This window comes from Patagioenas fasciata, chromosome 15 (genome assembly GCF_037038585.1).
Source record: "Patagioenas fasciata isolate bPatFas1 chromosome 15, bPatFas1.hap1, whole genome shotgun sequence".
Lineage (NCBI taxonomy): Eukaryota > Metazoa > Chordata > Aves > Columbiformes > Columbidae > Patagioenas > Patagioenas fasciata.
Genome location: NC_092534.1, coordinates 8,252,965 through 8,270,675, shown reverse-complemented (window position 1 = coordinate 8,270,675; position 17,711 = coordinate 8,252,965). Strand labels below are relative to the sequence as shown.

Here is a 17,711-nt window from a genome sequence, read left to right as displayed (position 1 = left end):
GGGAGGTGCTGTCACGCAACAGACCGCTCAACCGCCTCATGGCTCTGCCTCCTGCTTCACCGGGACACCCTGTCGCAGCGAGCCGGAGAGGGGAGCAGCCACTCACCGCCAGGCTCCTGCCGAGGAAGGCCTGCAGGAAGGCAGACTTGCCTGCGCCCCTGGCTCCCAGCACCTTGCAGAGGAAGACATTTCGCTGGGTCTGGCCTTTCTCCAGGTCAATCCTCTTCTCCCGGGTCACTGGCAGGAGAGAGTCTGGGTGAGTGAGAGGAGGGACCCAAGCCATGACAGGAGGTGAGGGCATGGCCGTACCCGTGAGGGCTTGTGTCTGGGAGTCCTGGTCCGAGAGGATGGGGTAGCCCATGTAGCCCAGGCACTCCAGGCAGTGCCGCACATCCAGGTAAGCCACGAGCCTGGAGAGATGGAGCACAAGGTCAGCAAGGGCAAAGTGATGTGACCAAAGGCAGGGGAGAGGGGCTGAGCTTACGTCCACTGGCAGAGGAATCCATGCAGGGAAAGCAGGCCTTTATCAGTGGTGCATACCGTGTTGTAGAGCTCAGGGCCCCAGGGCACACAGGGGAAGACGCTGAAGAAGTTCTGCAGCTCTGCAGGTGAGAGGGCTCCATCTTGGTCCTGTTGAAACAAAGAGGAGTCAGCAGCTGAGGCGGGACACAGCTCATGCAGCTCTCTGCAGCCACACCAAGCACTGTCAGGGTCCAGAGAGGGTGCTCGGCACACAAGCCACCCTGCTTGCTGCTGCAGAATAACACAGGGATGCTCTCAATGGCAGAAATCAACTGTAAGCAAGGCCAGAACTGCGTGAGCATGCAGACAGCCTGTGCCCAGGAACTCCCATCACTGCAAGAGACAGGTGGGTTCTGCTTTGCGATTGCAGCTGGAATCACTGGGCAGGACACATCTACACTCCCCCCACAGCCCTGAGCTTCCCTGAGGCCAGCCGCCCCACAGCAGCCCGCATCACTCCAGCTTGGCCTTCCGTGCTGCAGGGTAACTAACACAAGGTCTGTGGGTGACAACTGGGCCACCAGTTAAATGCACACCAATGCAGCACCTTCAGGCTCAGGTGTGACAGGGTCATGCTACAGAGGATCTGCCAGCGTCCAGGCACCCAGGGACTCCATGCTGCAACTCCTCATGGCCAAAGAGCTCCTGTAGCCCAGGCACACACCAACATCTGGATAACTAGTCCAAGCAGGTGCCTGCAGATCCAACACATCCCCTGCTTTTGCTTTCTCTTTCCAAAGAGCAAGAGTATGGCACAAATCAGTTGCTTTCACTCCCTCTCTCCGGCCTGGCACCCCCTCCACGGGGCTGGCAGCCGTGTAGATGCTTGGTGCCTGGCTCCAGGCCAGCATCTGTGCCCGCTGTCCCTGCCGACACCTGCTGCAGCCAGGCACTGAGGGGCTATGCCAGCTTGGTGTTAATTAGACCCATCCCCTGAAGGCTCAAATTTTACTGGCTGCCCTTTAGTCAAGGGTAGTGATCACAAGTCCATGCCCTTGACATGCCATGAGGCTACCTACAGCTCACTGTGGCCACCTCCTACTCCCAAAGCCTCAGCAAGAAGCCATGAAGGGAGCACTGTGGCAAAGAAAAGCCCTTCACTGGCGCTGCATCTGCTCCCTGGAACAGTGGGGTGGACAGGAGACCAGGTACACCCAGGCGTGCAGGCCAAGCAGAGAGTGTCCCCTCTCCAGGCAGCTCCACCACACGCTGCCCACCTTGTCGTGCTTCTCAAACAGCCGCTGCAGGAACTGGTAACCCAGGTGGTTGAGCTCTGTGGAGCAGCCAGGGGGCAGGCGGAACCTGTTGGAAGAGACTCAAGTGAGCAGCTCCCACACCTCCTCAAACCCTGGACAAAGAGCAGCGTGTGAGCAGGTCCTTGGCCAAGCCAGAGCTCACCCTCAGCACACAGCCCCCACTCCCCATCCCCGCTCAAGGTCAGCAGTTTTCTCCAGGCACGGCTATGCTCTGACACAGTCTCTCGCTTTCGGCAGGAGGCCTCGAGGCTGCACAGTGACCTCTCCTTGGTACATCTGTGCTGCCCAAGCAGCCAGGGAGATGATGCAGCCCTCACTCTGGCTCGTGCCCAGGGCTTCAGCAGGGCACAGCTACCCTCAGGGTGCCTTCCACCAGCACATCCCTGTCGCCTCCCCGCACAGCCTGCTGTCTGGGGAGAGCATGAAGCAGCTCACACGCCAACCCCTTTCATTACTGCCAGATCACCACCTCCAGGGTGGCAGGGAGCAGAGAAGAGACAGCAGCTGTGGAATCAGTCAGGAGGGCTATGCTGACAGCTCACTGCTCCTGACAGAACCGTTCTGCCTCAGCTCAGGCGGGGACAGAACAGCCTTCAAAAACCCTTTGCTGATGTCAAGGGAAGTCAGGGACAGGCCTCCATTCCCCACCTCCTTGCCTGCCTACATCAGAGCCAGTAGCACAGGCAGCAGCTCCGAGGCCTGTTGTATTTGCCACCAACCCTTCATGTCAGCTCCTGCCCCAAGAGGACAGTGGGGAGCATAAATCTGACCATGAGACAAGGGTGCAGATTCAGCCTCAGCTGAGGAATGTGGTAGAGCCCAGGGCGGAGAAAAGAGCAAGCAAAGGTGCTGGGGAGGTCAAGCTGAGCACCATGGTGGTGTCACACCCTGCCCACCCCACTCCACGGCAGGATACGCACTGTGGGTAGAGATAGTCATCCGTCAGCTCCAACTCGTCGTCGTACCCAAAGCGGCGAAGGATCGTCCAGGTGGTTTCATGCCGGCCCCTCTGGATGAAGAGCGTATTGAGGAAGAGGAAGCCTGCAGGAGAGATTGGGCGGCTCAGGCACAGTGGGGCCAACCGAGCACTCAGCCTCAGGGAGCCACTCCTCAAGACCATGCTTTCCCTGGGAAAACAGGCTGTCGGGACGGAGAGCTCTCGTAGCCGCGGCAGGCTCAGACTTGCTTTGACAAGAGGGACTAACTAGACTTAGAATGACAGCCAGGAGGCTCAGCCTGAGGACAGAGTCCCTCGCAATGAGATGGGAAGGGGCATGGAGCCCCTGCGCTGTTACCGTTCAACGTCAGGCCATTGTCCTGCACCCCATCTGTGGTGTTCTTCCACACAACCATCTTCACGTCCTCCAGGGCCTGGGGAGCCAGCGGGTTTCCAAAACAGGATTTCTACCTCCCAAGAGGAAGAAGGTCATTGCCAGTAAAGCAAAGCACATAGACAGCATCACCCTCTGTCTCACCAGCACCTCTCTCCCTTAGTAAGGAGATGGGATTTCTAGGTGAGAAAATCCACCCAGCTCAGGGTTACTGGCTTAAACCTTGACCAAGGCCCTGTTCCTCAGCATCCCAATAACATCTGACTCTCAACACCTTCAGAGCCTTCTGCTCTTCCCACTGCAGAGCAAACTCAGCCCAAGCTTAGTAAAAATGGGAGACCTGCGGATCCCCATGTGTTTGGAGATGCACCCTACAGTGCTTTAGCTGTGCAACAGCAGAAGTACTGAATGCAAACAGGAAGGCTGTGTTTGGAGAGGGGCAGTCTTTCTGCCTGGTATTGGATGGAAAGGGGACCACAGAGGCCTTCCACAATGGACTGGAAAATATCTCAGCTCTGCAGCCAGCCCTACCTGGAAGTAGTTGAGTTCATCATCACTAAGGATTTGGTTGTTATCTTGGTCCGAGAGGTTGAAAATCCGTGTCAGCGCTTGCGCACATGCAGGTTTCAGCTGCAAGGGACCAACCACAGTGACAAAAATAGGGCATGACCTTCAGCCTGGCCCTTCCTCCTATAACCCCATGTGCAGAGGGGCTCCCTTCCTGTGCTGGCTGGGAGCATGGCCCAGCTAGGCCAGTATCACAGGCATCTCGGAGCTGGGAGTCAGAAGCAGGACAGCCCATGGGGAAGGTTTCTTCTGGCCCCTTTCCCACCATGGTCTGGACCACAAGGGCTTTGGCCCCAACATGTCCCTGGTCCTTGCAGATCTCTCTGGCCTGGATATACTCAGCTGGCTGCACTGAAATGGGTATTTTTCCCTCTGTAGGCTCTGCCCAGGGGTAACGCTTTCCCCTTGTTCTGGCTGCCTCAGCCCAAACTTTCCACTCTACTGTTCAGGGTCAAAAGCAGAGCACCAGCTCAGAGTGCTGTGATGGGCAGGAGACTCCTTGAGGGGGCTGTGAGCGGTGCTTCCTACCTGCTTCTCCTCTGGGTCATAGAGGGGGGCGGTGGGGTGCAGCACAGCTTTCTGGGCGTAGTAGAAGAGCTCAGAGATGTTCTTGAGGTTCTTGGCAGAGCACTGGGGATTCAAAGGAAGAGACAGCCCTGTGAGTGGGGACAGGCAACAGGCTGGTGACAAGGGGACAGAGAGAGGATGACACAAGCTCCTCAAGCCAGACAAGATGTGCATCAAAGCACAAAGCAATGCCTGTCCACCATTAGGAAAAAAACCAAAAGGAAAACCCTCCAGTTCCCTCACCTCTACACAGGTCTCAATCTCCGAGAACTGGTTCATGATGGGCAAGATGACATCCATGGAGCTCCCCACCTGCAGATCAGACTTGTTTCCCACCAAAATAATGGGGATCCTGGGGGAAAAAAAACCAAACAAAGAGTCAGAGAGCACGACTGAGGCCACCTCCTTCTCAGTCTCAGCGCTGGCCCAGCCACATGTGCTCCCAGGCAGCGGGGAAGCCTCCCTATCCTTCTCCGCAAGGTCCAGAGCAGCTTTCCTGCCTCCCACGGCTGGGAGCATCCATCTGGAGAAACAGACTGCCTGATCCTGCTTACGCTTTCACCCAGCAACAATATGTTCAGGAGCCTTTAATCCAGCACAGCAGCCTTCTGTCCAAGTGATCTACACACAGATTGTGGCTTCTGTGCTCCCGTACTCCCTCAGCAGCCTCCTCTCTCTGAATGGCTGAGATCAAGGGGGTAAGAAACCCTCTTCCTCCCACAGCCCTCTGCCTCAGCTAGATCTGCAAGGGAGAAAAGCCCCCATGTCCTTCCGTACAAGTGGTCTTGCCATAAACTGCAAAGTTGGTTTGATCTGAGCAACCTCAGTAGGGAATGAAGCTGCCAGGCACCCCACAGCCTCCAGAATCCCCTAATTCTGCGCCTGTGGACCACGTCGCACACAGTACCTGGAGCCCTTTTCAACTCCCCCATTCACCATGGGGATCCACTTTGTGCGAATCTGAAAGGCAAGCATAGGGAAAGGTCTGTCAGCACAGCCTGGAGAGGGAGAGGCAGCTCCCAGCACAGCTCCCAGCACCAGCACCGCAGCAGTCGGTAGGGCCCTGCAGCCATCTGCTCCTTGGCATTCCCCCGCACCAGCAGGCAGGGCAGACCCAGGGATGCTGGATGCCAGCAGAGGGATGTGACAAACCTACTAACCTGCTGCCCCCCAGCACATAAGGACAACAACCAGAGTGGGAGCAAGCCTGGGCTGTGCTCAGCCTGCCTCTGCTTGCAGGTGTATCAAACCCCAAAACCCTGCAGGGCTGGTGGGCATCAGTACTGGCCCGCACCAAAAAGCTGGCACAACCAGGAAGGACCTGATGCTGGGAACACCACTCCCTTTGGTGCTGCTGCTGGACCGGGGCCACTCAAGACTCCAGCACGGGACCCAGTACCTTCTCGATGGTGACCTCCTTGGTGACATCGTACACCACACAGACCACGTTGGCCTGCAAGAGAGAAGTGGCAATGGGTGGTGAGTGAGGGTCCCAGTGCACCCCTGCAGCAGGGAGGCCCAAGGCACAGCCATGCTGTATCCCCGCATGCTGCTGGGGCGCCTGCACTGAAACCTGGCAGCGGTGGTAGAGCGCACACGAGTATGCAGACATACAGACAGCCCTCCGACAGTGATGACTCGCCCACTGCCAAGAGCAGCTCTACAAGGGGCTGCTCAGAGCAAAGCCTGGCTCCTCTGCTGCAGGAGCTACCACCAGCACATCTGCCTCCTTGCCTGATGTCCTGGTTCCGTGCGCCCACCCCTCACCATGTCCCCACAATGGCTCCGTCAGTGCCACGTGCTGGGCCGGCAGTGCTGCCCTCCTCCCTCTCCAACCCCGCGCAGACAGTACTGCCACCAACGCTTTATGTGAAGCAGACAGGAGGGATCACTGGCCCTTTCAGGAGAGAGTTTAGCGCTAATCCTGAGGACACACAAGGGTTTAGGGAGGATTTCCTGGAGCCGATTTAAGCCTCTGTACACTCTTGCTGTCTGGGTGGAGGGAGCAGGAGCCCCATGCCCACCAGCTCTGCTCCTTGGCCATTAGCTGCCAAGGTGGAGAGATTAAATCGCATTGCTCATGTGAGACACACAGGAGAGAAACAGTTCTATTATCTGTAATCAAGAGGTCCTCCTCTGTACAGAGCCAAGGTTAATCCCAGGGCAGAGAAGAGCAGCTGGGCACACCCCAGCCATCCGGCTGGATTATTCCTCTGTAGCTGCTCTGAGGGACATCGGAGCCCTCATTCTTCCCCGCCCAGCGTTTGCTGGGGCTCCAGCTCCCAAACCAGCTCCTCTGTGCCACTGCTTCAACAGGCAGCCACAAGGACCTAATGAAGGGAGCTGGGGGGGTCTTGCCCAAGCTCAGCAACTGCTTCTCCTCTCTTCTGAGTCTGCCGGGAACATCCTGAGGCTACAAGCACATCATCTGCTCAGCAGCCTCCACCTCCTGATGGGCAGTGAGCCACGCCCCACTGTGCTCTCCTTCTGGAGGCTCCCTGGAGGGCCATGGCAAGCCACACACCACAGCTTACAAAGCAGAGAAGGATTAAACAAACCTCAAAACAAACCGATAGCATTAATCCACAGATAACCAACTGCCTATGCATCTCCGGGAGGTGAATGGGGAGAACAAGCAGCCATGTGTCACTTGTTGGCTGCAGGGCTGTGGGCACCACAGGCTCCCGTCGCACAACTGCCACCCAGCCCAACTCACCTTAGCGATCTCCTCCTGCAGCTCATCCTCCGTCTGCTCTGACTCTGGATGGGGAAGAGAGCCGTCACCAACCTCCCCTGGCAGTGGGGACCCCTTCCCGCTCCCCTCAGAAGAGCAGAGAAGGGGAGAAACAAGGCTGGCAGGGAGCCAGGAGGGATGGGGCCCCACCTGAGTAGTCCACTATGTGTGTGGGAACCTTCTCGGGGGTGACATCAGCCGGGATTGTGATCTCCTCCGCGCGAGGGGGCACCTGCAAAGCCAGCAGACTCCGTTCCAGCCAGCCATGCTGAATGCAGCCAAGAGGACAGATGACAAGGAACTTCAGATCCCGACATGGCCACTGCCCAGTGCCCTCCTGGTCACAGTGGGATGACCTCCAGACCACGGATCGCTCCTGGTCCACCAGGCTGCAGCCACAGCTTGGCTCGCTGCAGTCCAGCCATCGCGCAGTGTCCCCGCAGCGAAACCATCAACCGTCTCCCAGCCCTGAGCCCTCACTCAAGACACAGATCCAAACAGCCAAGTCCCACGAAAAAAGCAACTTTCAGACAAGTCAGCGCTGCCACCCTTGCTATGGCTCTGCAGATAAGCCCCCCGTACTCTCCTGGCTCTCCAGTCTGACCTCTCGGCAGCTGGGAGAAGCATTAAGCCGATTGTCCGGGCTCTGCTGCGAGAGCACAGGAAGGTGCAAGGAGCCAGTCCTTCCCTGAGCCCTGGGCTGATGCTTCCCAGCGCAAACATCGCAGAAGGCACCATCTGCTTGCGGGCACTGAGACAAGCCACATGATGACACAGGGCAAACACATCTGGCCAGACCGACCCTGTTTCTGTATCTGACCTGCAATGGGACAGCGAGCTGCCAAGCCAGAGACTCCCAGGGGCACACACAGGCAGGCCGGACGCTGCTCCTCACAGATGGCCCAGCTCAAAGCACCAGGCCCAACTCCAGCCATGCACAGGGGGCATTGAACGTGGATCAGCCCCTTCTAAGGGCTCTGTGCTGGTGCCACAGCCCCAAGGCCACAGGTGGGGAGCAAACAGCCCCGCCACAGAGCACAGGGCTGGGCCCTATGGCCTGGGGCACTGGTGGACACGGAAACCCTCAGCAGCAGTACGGCTGCAGCAGCAATGAGCAGGACCCTGGGAGGTACCTGTGCCCCTCCCCAGCACAGACCGTGCCCCATGGCAGGGATCAGAGCACAGACTGAAGACCCCACCATTTCAGCTGCAGCTCTGCACGGTCCTCACAGACTTAAACTCCACTGAACCAGCGCCGTGGCTGCCCCCAAGCCCCAGAGAGCTGCACACACCCCCCAACAGCTCCACCCGGGGGTAACACTGCTGGGGACAGAGCCACTGCTGAGGACAGAGCCGTCACAGAGTGCTTGAGGAGACACCCAGCGAGGGGCCCAGGGTCCCTCACTCACACTCACCTCTTCCGGGAACTCCTCGCCCACCAGAGCCATGATCAACGATGTCTTCCCCACCTGGGCTAGGAAAAAAAGGGAGGACGTTGACACCGCCCGGCTAGAGCCCGAGCAGTACACGGGCCGGGGGTAACCGCAGGTGGCTGCCACGACCGGAGCCAGCGGCTGGTGTCACGCACACCCGCGGGGCGCGGAGCGGCTCGGACCGTGGGCGAAAGGGCCGCCGGTGCCCCTGCCCAGCGGGAGGCCCCGGGGCGGAGGCCAGTACCGCGGAGCAGCCTGGCTTGCCCGCGGAGGGAGCCCGGGGCTGCTGGAAGGAGCCCGCGGGAAGGGCCTTGCCCACAGAAGCCACCTGTAACGAGGGCCCGCGGGCTAGCAAGGGCGGTCGGAGAGCGCTGCTACCGGGGGCACCCGGTTCCCGCCCCGCTGGGCCGCTCCCCCCGGGCTCCCCCGCAGGTGAGGCCCTCCCGATGCCGAGCGGCACTCCCCGGGTCCCAGGCCATCCCGGTGGCCTCCCCCGCCTTACCCTCCCCCAGCAGCAGGATCCGCACGTCCCGCTTCATGGCGGCGCCGCCGCTCCCGGGGCCGCCACCGCGTCCCCCCTGTCCCCGCCGCTTCCGGTCACACCAGCGAGCGGCGGCGCAGAGCGTCGCGGGCAGAGCGGCGCCCCCTGGCGGGTGGGGGCGGCGCCGAGCACTCCGAGACGACCTGTTTTCACCTTTCCATGTTTTATTAACAAAACCAAAGAGCAAACGGGGCCGTAAAACACACCCCGCAACCGCCCGGGCCTGGCTTGCGGCCCCCACGCCGCGCCCGGCCACAGCAGCCCGCTGGTAGAGGGGAGGTTGTGGCTGGGGCCTGGTTGAGGCCTAAGCCGGGGACTGGCCCAGGAGCTGGTGCCCCACTGGGGAAGCCAGGGCCCGGCCCAGGGCCCCCCCAAGCCTACTGTCCCTGCTGAGCAGTGCAGATGGACCAGGGGCCTCCGTGCTCAGCTGCCTATGAGCTCCCAGAGGAGGACGGTGCTGTGGGAGGCTGTAAGGAGGCGGCAGCCCGAGGGCGCAAAGCGGCAGAGGTGGACAGCGTCATCGTGGCAGGCGTAGTCCTGCACATCACTGGTGGGGCAGTGCAGCAGCCTCAGCAGCCGTTCTGTGGGGAAAGGAGGGAGCTCAGTACTCAGGGAAGGAGGCTCTGCCACCATGAGGCTTGTCCCTGCCAGGAGCACCCTTCCCAGTCACCTCCCCCAGAGCCTTGTCGCCCTCCTGCACTGCTTGTCCATGAGCTGAGTGACAGGGGACAGCAATTGATGGCTGGTAATGGGGAGAGAGCATGACATGGCAGCTCCATGCTGTATGTTAGACTGTCACACTGCAGTAAGCAATGCAGCAGCAGGCGTTAGGGAAGCAGGACAAATCCTGCTTATTGATGAACAGGACTGAGCTCATGCATCGTTTCTGACCTGTGTCTTACAGAGCTTTCTCCTTGCCTGACACAGACCCTGCCTAGCACCCAGGCAGCTACCCACAGTCCCAAGACTGTGGCACCCAGGGTCTAAGAACCCAGGCTGGTGTCTGTACACATTTCTCTCATTTAAAGGAAAAGAGACTCTTGGTTTCCCCCCACTCAGAGGAAGAAGGACAGATCCCTCCCCACCAAAGGCAAGCTGGGCAGCAGAGCCCACAGCATCCTCCAGTACTCACCGCCAAAGCTGACAGCCATGAAGCGTGCTGCAGGAGACAGGCTGAGCGATGTGGCAAAGTACGGCAGGGAGATCTTCTCAACAATCTGTGCTCCAGCAAAAGAAACACACCAACACCTCAGAAATGAGCAGGCAGGAGACCAGAGCTGCTGCAGTGACAGTTGTTAGGAGGGTAAAGGGCTCCTCTCAAAGGGGAGGCTGACAGATGCACAGCACCTCTTAGAGCTCGGAAACCTGCCAAAGGCATCAGCTCGCCAGAGGAGACTCGTCTCAATGATTTAGTGCTCCTGAAAGCAAACACCTTCCCTTCCCATCATGGAAAGGCAGCAGGGCAGCAGCAGGGACTGGCAGCCTGCCCAGATGCAGCCCAAGGCAGGGGCAGGGCCCTGTCGCTCACCTGGGCCAGGCTCAGGAGTTTCTGAGATGAAAAGCTGTTGCCCTAAGCAGCTGCTTGCCTGAACCCACCCCACGCCTTCAGACTTGGCTTTACGCACAGGGCAGCGCTGCCTCCCCGCACTATGCCTTGCTCAACGTGGCCATGGCCCGCAGCAGCAGACGAGCGCCCATGCCACCCTGACAGGGCTAGGGTACCTGTTTCTTGCGCAGACTGTAAAACAAGGCTTCCTTCTGCATCCCAAAGCCAACATAGACGAGGGTACTGGGTTCCCAAGGGCAGAAGGCAGCCAAGCTGGGCGGGAGGCTGCTGAGACCCTGGTGAGGGAAACCGAAGGGAAGAAAGTTGAGGCTAGCTTCTCCAGGCCGACCCACCACGGTGGGGAAAAAAAGGAGAGCACAGAGAGACACCAGCCCTTGGGCTGTGGGTGTCCAAGTAGCAGGAAATTAGTACGGTGGAGGCTGTTTCCTCCCTCTTGCATTGCCATCTCAGATGTGCTCATGGCAAAGCAAGGAGCAACCACACACTGCCACAGAATCCTGAAGGAAATTGTTTACTGTCAAAGGAGTGGGACACACAAGGGTCCAACAGGTTGAATTTCCATGACAGCATTATTGCTACATGGGCCTGGAGGTGGCATTGGGTTATGGACTGGTTTAACACAGGAAAATAGGGCCCAGAAAACAGACCTTTAGTACTTCTTCAGTTCACTGTGGAGAGAATTGTAGTGAGTTTCCTTCATGGAGAGGAAATCTATTGTTTTAGAAACAAGCAAAAGAAATGTTGACAGAATCCAACTGCTGTATGGGCCCAGATGGTGCTTGACCCTGAGGGTGGGAGGCTGAGGCATCACTGCTTGTCACCCAAAAAGACCCAGCTCCCTTCTGCTGAATGTCACGTGCACTGGGGATCATCTCCACGTCCTGCCCAATACAGACCCTCGTCCCTTTCTAGCAGGTGTCCTCTGCACAAATCCCACACCTGGGTTGGAGCCAGTGTTCTGCAAAGCATCACAGACACACAGGGCTGGAGTACTTCGCTCTATGAACGCACCACCAGGCTCCAGGCTCTGAATATTCATGCTCTTTGGAAGTGTCAACGTTAGCAGCATGCTGATAATTAGGTCTTTTCTGCACACTGTGCTCACTGCTGCCTGTGCTCAGTTTTGCATAGCACAGGGGTGTCAGGTCTTTGCAGATGCAGTTTTGACTCCTGATGCTTACAAAGTCAGTGCTTCCCAGCAGTTAGGTGCTGCTACAATTCACACTGCCTTCTGACATGCAAGAAAGTGAATTAACAAGATACTTTACAGGGAGCAGAACTAATGAAGATGACTTTCCTAAGCATGCACACTCCCTTTGGCTCCATCCCACTCAGAGCCTTGAGGCATCATCCCTCCTCCAACTTGGCTGCTGCTGAGACCCACATCACAAGCAGGCAGGGGCCACACTCACCTCGGGGCTGGCAGGAGCCGGGAAGCTGAGCCAGTCGAGGAGCTCGCACTTGTCCTTCAGCCAGTCGGAGGCCCAGACGCTGACCCGCCGGTCCAAGCTGGTGGCCAGCCAGAGCTCACTTCCTTCCACCCCAAAATCACGGTACTATGGAAGACAAAAGCAATGCTGTGATTCTGGCAGTACAGAAGCAGGGAACTTGCTCCTGCCCAGCACCGGGACAAGGGGTGAGTTCTCACCTGCTTCCTGATGCACTGGAGGACAGTGATGGGGGAGCCTTTGTGGTCAGCGAGGACACGGAGAGTCATTCCAGTGTGAGAGCTGCTGACAGCCACGAGCCCGTCCTTGCTCCCCGATAAGATAATTTCTCCTGTGGGCAGCAGAGAGAAGAGAATGGGACACTTCTTGTAGAAGAAGAAGACGACCATAGGAGAAGAGTCTAAGACTGTGGGATACCAGTGTCCCAAAACACCATGAAAGACTGGGAACTTCTGAGTCAAGGGCCGGGTAAGATAAGACATCTTGGAGACACCCACTAAAACACCCAACAGCCTGCCATAGCTTATTGAATTATTTGGTATACTTCTTCTTCTAGAACGTGTTTAGAAACTGCTTCTGTAGTGTAAGTAAGTTTGCTTAGCATAACTTCTACAAGCTGTGAACCTTTGAACTTTCCGCTTCATTAACTAAAAAAGGCCTCAGAGTCCTCAAGCTGGAAGATAAGGGGAGCTGCGTCCTTGTAGATAAGTAAAGGAACAGAACGCTGTCTAACAGAATAATGTTTTGGCTATTGCCAAGAACTTATTTTCTCCAGCTGTGGGTGTAAAATAGCAACTGAAGGTCAGAACTTTAACTGATGGTGTGCCTGATGAAAATGAAACGCTCCTATGAAGAACAGGGAGACCCCAGGCTCTAATTTCGCTGTTGGCCTGGAATGATGCACGGAGGGTGGGGGTTTGGATTGTGGGGGTGTAATTGTCCAAGTTTTTTCATGCTGAGGGTCCGTCTTCTTCTACACTGTACCTTGTGAATAAATTCTTTATTTTAGAAGAATTTCTGGAATCCATGTCTGGGTCTCTGCTATGGGATCCTGGGGAAAAGGAACTTCCTTAACACACTGAAGAGCCACTGCAGATTATAAGCAGGAGGACAAAAAGGAATGTTTCTGGTGCCCAAACCCCTTTCCTATACCATTGCCAATATACCTCCTGTGGCCCATTTACCACACACTCAGCTGGCAGAGTCACTAAAGCTCATTGACAGAAGTTCTCCAGCCCTCCGTGGCCTCAGGAGTCTGGGCAGGTCACCAGTGCGCAGCAGCTAGAGGTCAGGGTAGCCCAGGGACAACCAAGCCACGCTCCCCAACGCAGCCTCACCGTCCGTGGAGTAGGCAATCGCCGTAAGTGCAGCGGCATGGGGGTGCATCTTCAGCTCCATCTCTGTCCTGGAAATGTTGAACACGCGGATGGTGCCATCGCTGTACCCTGCCACTACGTGCTGGCTCTCAGCTTCCCACGCGACGATGGGACGAGGCTCCCAGGCCAGGCACTGGCAGCTCTGCAAAGCAACGAGGGCAGAGACCCAATGACACACTGAAGGAAGCAAAAGCACCAAAATCCCACCTGCAAGTATTTATCTGGCTTTATTTTGCTGGAATTTCAGTACAGGAAAGACCTGGACCTGTTGGGGTGGGTCCAAAGGAGGCCACAAAAGTGATCAGAGGGATGGAACAGCTCTGCTGTGAGGACAGGCTGAGAGTTGGGGTTGTTCAGACTGGAGAAGAAAATGCTCCAGGGAGACCGTACTGTGGTCTTTCAGTACTTAAAAGGGGGCTATAAGAAAGATGGGGACAGACTTTTTAGCAGGTCCTGTTGCGACAGGACAAGAGGTGATGGTTTTAAATCAAAAGAGAGGAGATTCAGGTTAGACATGAGGAAGAAATTTTTCACAATGAGGGTGGTGAAGCTGGCCCAGGTTGCCCAGAGAGGTGGTGGATGCCCCATCTCCATCCCTGGAGACATCCCAGACCAGGCTGGACAGGGCCCTGAGCAACCTGATCCACTTGGAGATGTCCCTGCCCATTGCAAGGGGGTTGGATTAGATGAGCTTTGAAGGTCCCTTCCAACTCAAACTATTCTATGATTCTATGTTCCACGAAGACACAACAGTCCTTGCAAACGCAAGCAGTGGACTGTGAGCTCTACCACAAGGAAGAGACTGACATAATACAAACAATTACCTGGTTGAGCACCTGGAACTGCACCACCAGCTCCATACTGCCCAGAGACCAAATCCTCACGCTGCCGTCTTCCCCGCATGTTACGCAGTGAGTCTCATCAGGACTGAAGCACACTTCGGTCACCTGCAGCAAGAACAGAGATAGAGAACAGGGGAACAAATGCTACAGCCTAGGGCACATCAGCTCCTCTGCCCTATCATTTCTCAGGACCTCTCTTGTGAGATACACCAGCCAAAATCCGTAAAAGGATGTAAAGGAAGGTTGGGTGCTTTGGTTTTGTCCTCAAATACTGGGCTGACAGCTAGGCTTGTAATAGAAAGCAGTAAAGCTAACCCCAAAGCTAGGTACTACACAATGTAGTTTTAAGTAAAATACCTTCTCTTCAATCATTTGAAATCTGTTTTCTGTATCATAAAAGTACCCCAAAAGCAACAGCAAAATTCAGAACAGTCATTCTTCGTCTGTTTTTTGATTTGTTGGGTTTTTTTGTTTGTGTGGTTGTATTGGTGGTGTTGTTGTTTTATATATTGTAGGCAAAGAAAATGTTCTCCTGTATGGATGTCCAACTAGCAAACTGAAGGCAGGCAGAAGTCACAGCAGTCAGGATTTAAGCTTTAGTGACTACAAATGACATCCTTCTGCTCTAGCAGAAAGGCCCACAGCTGCTCCTGGGCTGAGGCTATTACACACCTAAGGCTTGAGCAGGTGAGCTCAGACTTTTTGATGCTGGACTCCTCAGCATGCCCATTTCTCTCTAGACTCCTCCATATTGTCCCATCAGCATTAGTGATCCCTGCAGCTCCCTGAGCTCTCCCATGACCAGAGCAGGGAGCGCTTCTGCAGCCCGCACACGTGTCCTGGGGCACAGACAGCACACACAGCACTCACCGCACTGCAGGACAAACCACCGCAGCCCAGCCCCTCTGACCTTGTTCTTGTGGCCGCTGATCAGCCGGATGCTCGTATTCTCCATCCAGTTGATGTACCACAGTGTTCCTGCTGTGCTGCCCACGATTCCCATTTCCAGAGAGTCATCAAAGGCTGCACTGACTATCGTCCCATCGAGGGTCATCTCATGTTGTAGCAGGACCGAGCTAGATCTATAGGAAAGTAGGATGGAGAAAGGATTGGCTGAAATGAGAACAGCCACTCCTTTAAATACAATTTTCTAATGAGCCCAGTCAGGTACTTGCAGATAAACAGTTCAATGAGGGGCTCCTGTAAACTGAACAGTGACTCACCATTGCATTTACACTGCAGCTATACTTTATAAGAAAGAAAGAAAACAGGATGTAATAGTGTGAGAGAAGAAACAAAAGCAATGTATTCTCATTAATTCTCTTAAAGGAGTTTCTACAAATAACTGACACAAACTTCAGGCATGATAAACTCCACCCATTTCCAGCATTAAGAGTGTTCAGCTACCTGTGGCAAAAACTAAGTTAAAAGATCCAGTCAGAAAGAATTGGTAGTCATGGGATGGAGAGGAAAAGCTAAGGACGAAAAGCAACAGGAGCTGTGTGGTTGCAGGCAGAGCTGATGTCTGTCTGTGAAAACCCACCTCTCAGGTCCTGGGAGCTGCCAGATAAGGGGAAAAGCATTTTAGGGGCATCTCAAGAGCACAGAGTGTTCTCAAGAGCGGTGTGAGTGCAGAAGAGATGCTGCGGCCACAAGCTCCTACCTGGCGTCGGGACCTTTCAGCCTCAGCTCCTGCACAGCAGTCACTTCCCACAGGCGTATGCGCTTTGTGTTGCTGCCGCTCAGCAGCCTGTTGTGCCGACACAGCAGCACACCTGGGAACAAAGGGCACCCGTGAACACCCACCACTCCCACCCATCACCCAAGGTGTGCTCTGGACAGCCAGGCCATCAGTTCATTTGGGCAGGGCAGCAGGGGTCTTTTACAGCCCAATACCCAGTGTTTTTACAGACTAGAGGTGAACCCAAAAGCTCTGATGAGGAAACCCAGATCACAGATCAATCGCCACCCCACGCATCTTGCATCCAACATGGCAAACAGGTTTCCTGAGCACAGCTGAAATCTGGAAGCCTGTAGGCTCATTGCTTTTCTTCCCTAACAAGTTCCCAAGGAATTTGGTACAGCCCTGACAGATACCTGAAGCATTTGCACCCACCAATCTCGCCCTCATCGGCCTCCCATGTCATGAAGCAGTGATTAGTCTCAGTGTCCCACACGCAGATCTGGCCTGAGTTGGTCCCACTATAAAGCAGAGCATCGGCACCGTAACAGAGAGAGGTCAGCTCCACCGGCCCTAGCACAGCTGGGGCCGGGGCCCGATGAACCTGCCAAGCACATAAAACAGAAACTTCAGAGAGAACATTGTGCTTATCTATGTGAAAAAAACCCCAACCACTCATCCTACCCTCAGTTCATGCAGTTAATGCCTCAAATACAACTGAAAGCCACTCACAGTCAGCCAACATGATCTCACTAAGAGAAATCATCAGCTCTCACAGACTTGTGAAGGCACACCCTCCATCACACTCACCAGGGGCTTGGAAAAAAAGACAGAGATGCTGAACATAAATCTTAAAAGGTAAAACTGAGGTTTACCCTGAGGTTGACATCAGCTCCCTGCTGCTCCAACAGCCAAAACATGACGGCTCCCTTCCCCACACAGGCCAGTTCTCTGTGAGAAAAAGGACTAAAAGCCACATCATGGACTGGCTCTGAGATACAAGTCGATGACATGAGTTCATAAGTGTAGGTGTTCCACAGAGCAATGGTTCGATCACTGTAGTCCCCTAGGTAGAACAGGAAAGAATAGGAGGAAAGTCAGCAGCCTCAGTGCCTCTTCAGGATGCTCGCAAGCACACATGCTGTGACACACGCACCAACTGTGTTGTTCCCTTGTCCAGTTGTTCAGAGACAACTGCTGTGAGCACGGTCCCAGGCCTGGACATGGCTCCTTGTGTGCCCAGCAAAAGCTGCACAACACGATGGGCTCTCAGCCAAGATGAGGACAGATGTAACTGGCCCAACGCTTTGCGCTGGTGGCTGTAGCAAATGCAGCCCTGCGATGCAGCCTGTAGCCAGCGTTTGGACCAGCCGGTGGATGATGTGGTAGGGATTTCAGCAGACAGAGCAGATTTTCTGCTGTTTCTACATCCTTAGGAGCTACTCCACACCTCAGCATATGCCCCACACCAGCCCTCCAGTGAAACTGTGCACTCAGGGTGAACAACAGTCTTGAAATAAGGCAGACATGTCACCTTTGCTGAGGTCAAAGCTGAGATGGGACCTGATCTTAATAGAAGGTACTGTATCTGGGTGACAGCAGAAGTCACTGGCCTAAGTGATGGCAAAACATGCCCAGCTCCTAGACAGTGCCCTCCTGCTGCCTTTCCCAGGCTCCACAGGCTGAGTGGAGATGTTCAGCTTTTATCTTCTCTGCAGCACACACCAGAGCTGTTGAAGGAGAGCTCCCCTCCCGCGCTGCTCCAAGGAGAGCACAAAGCTCTCTTCCTCTCCAGCAAAGATTGCTTTTTTCCAACAGTAGACTCACTAGCCCACAGAGAGCGTAT

At 55.7% G+C, this 17,711-nt stretch overlaps 1 protein-coding gene across 5 annotated transcripts in view; it reads right to left on the bottom strand.

The window, feature by feature from the left end:
• Positions 1-17,711, bottom strand: part of LOC136108540 (mitochondrial Rho GTPase 2) — a 43,462-nt gene that overhangs the window by 4,361 nt on the left and 21,390 nt on the right. For 2 of the 5 annotated variants that reach the window (XM_071815375.1, XM_071815376.1), the window contains 11 exons: positions 16,741-16,935; positions 16,301-16,469; positions 15,848-15,959; positions 15,095-15,266; positions 14,167-14,289; positions 13,304-13,484; positions 12,167-12,297; positions 11,931-12,074; positions 10,674-10,793; positions 10,084-10,168; positions 9,098-9,532 (listed from right to left, as the gene is read on the bottom strand). In XM_071815375.1, the coding sequence (XP_071671476.1) occupies positions 9,375-9,532; positions 10,084-10,168; positions 10,674-10,793; positions 11,931-12,074; positions 12,167-12,297; positions 13,304-13,484; positions 14,167-14,289; positions 15,095-15,266; positions 15,848-15,959; positions 16,301-16,469; positions 16,741-16,935 (1,590 nt within the window). In that variant the 3' untranslated portion in view covers positions 9,098-9,374. Of the gene's footprint in view, positions 1-106; positions 238-309; positions 411-484; positions 631-1,739; positions 1,825-2,698; positions 2,820-3,073; positions 3,183-3,640; positions 3,740-4,204; positions 4,307-4,486; positions 4,596-5,150; positions 5,204-5,642; positions 5,697-6,959; positions 7,004-7,127; positions 7,210-8,392; positions 8,452-8,912; positions 9,028-9,097; positions 9,533-10,083; positions 10,169-10,673; positions 10,794-11,930; positions 12,075-12,166; positions 12,298-13,303; positions 13,485-14,166; positions 14,290-15,094; positions 15,267-15,847; positions 15,960-16,300; positions 16,470-16,740; positions 16,936-17,711 lie in introns of those variants that run through there. The other 3 variants (XM_071815378.1, XM_065850386.2, XM_071815377.1) reach the window with 3 other exon arrangements.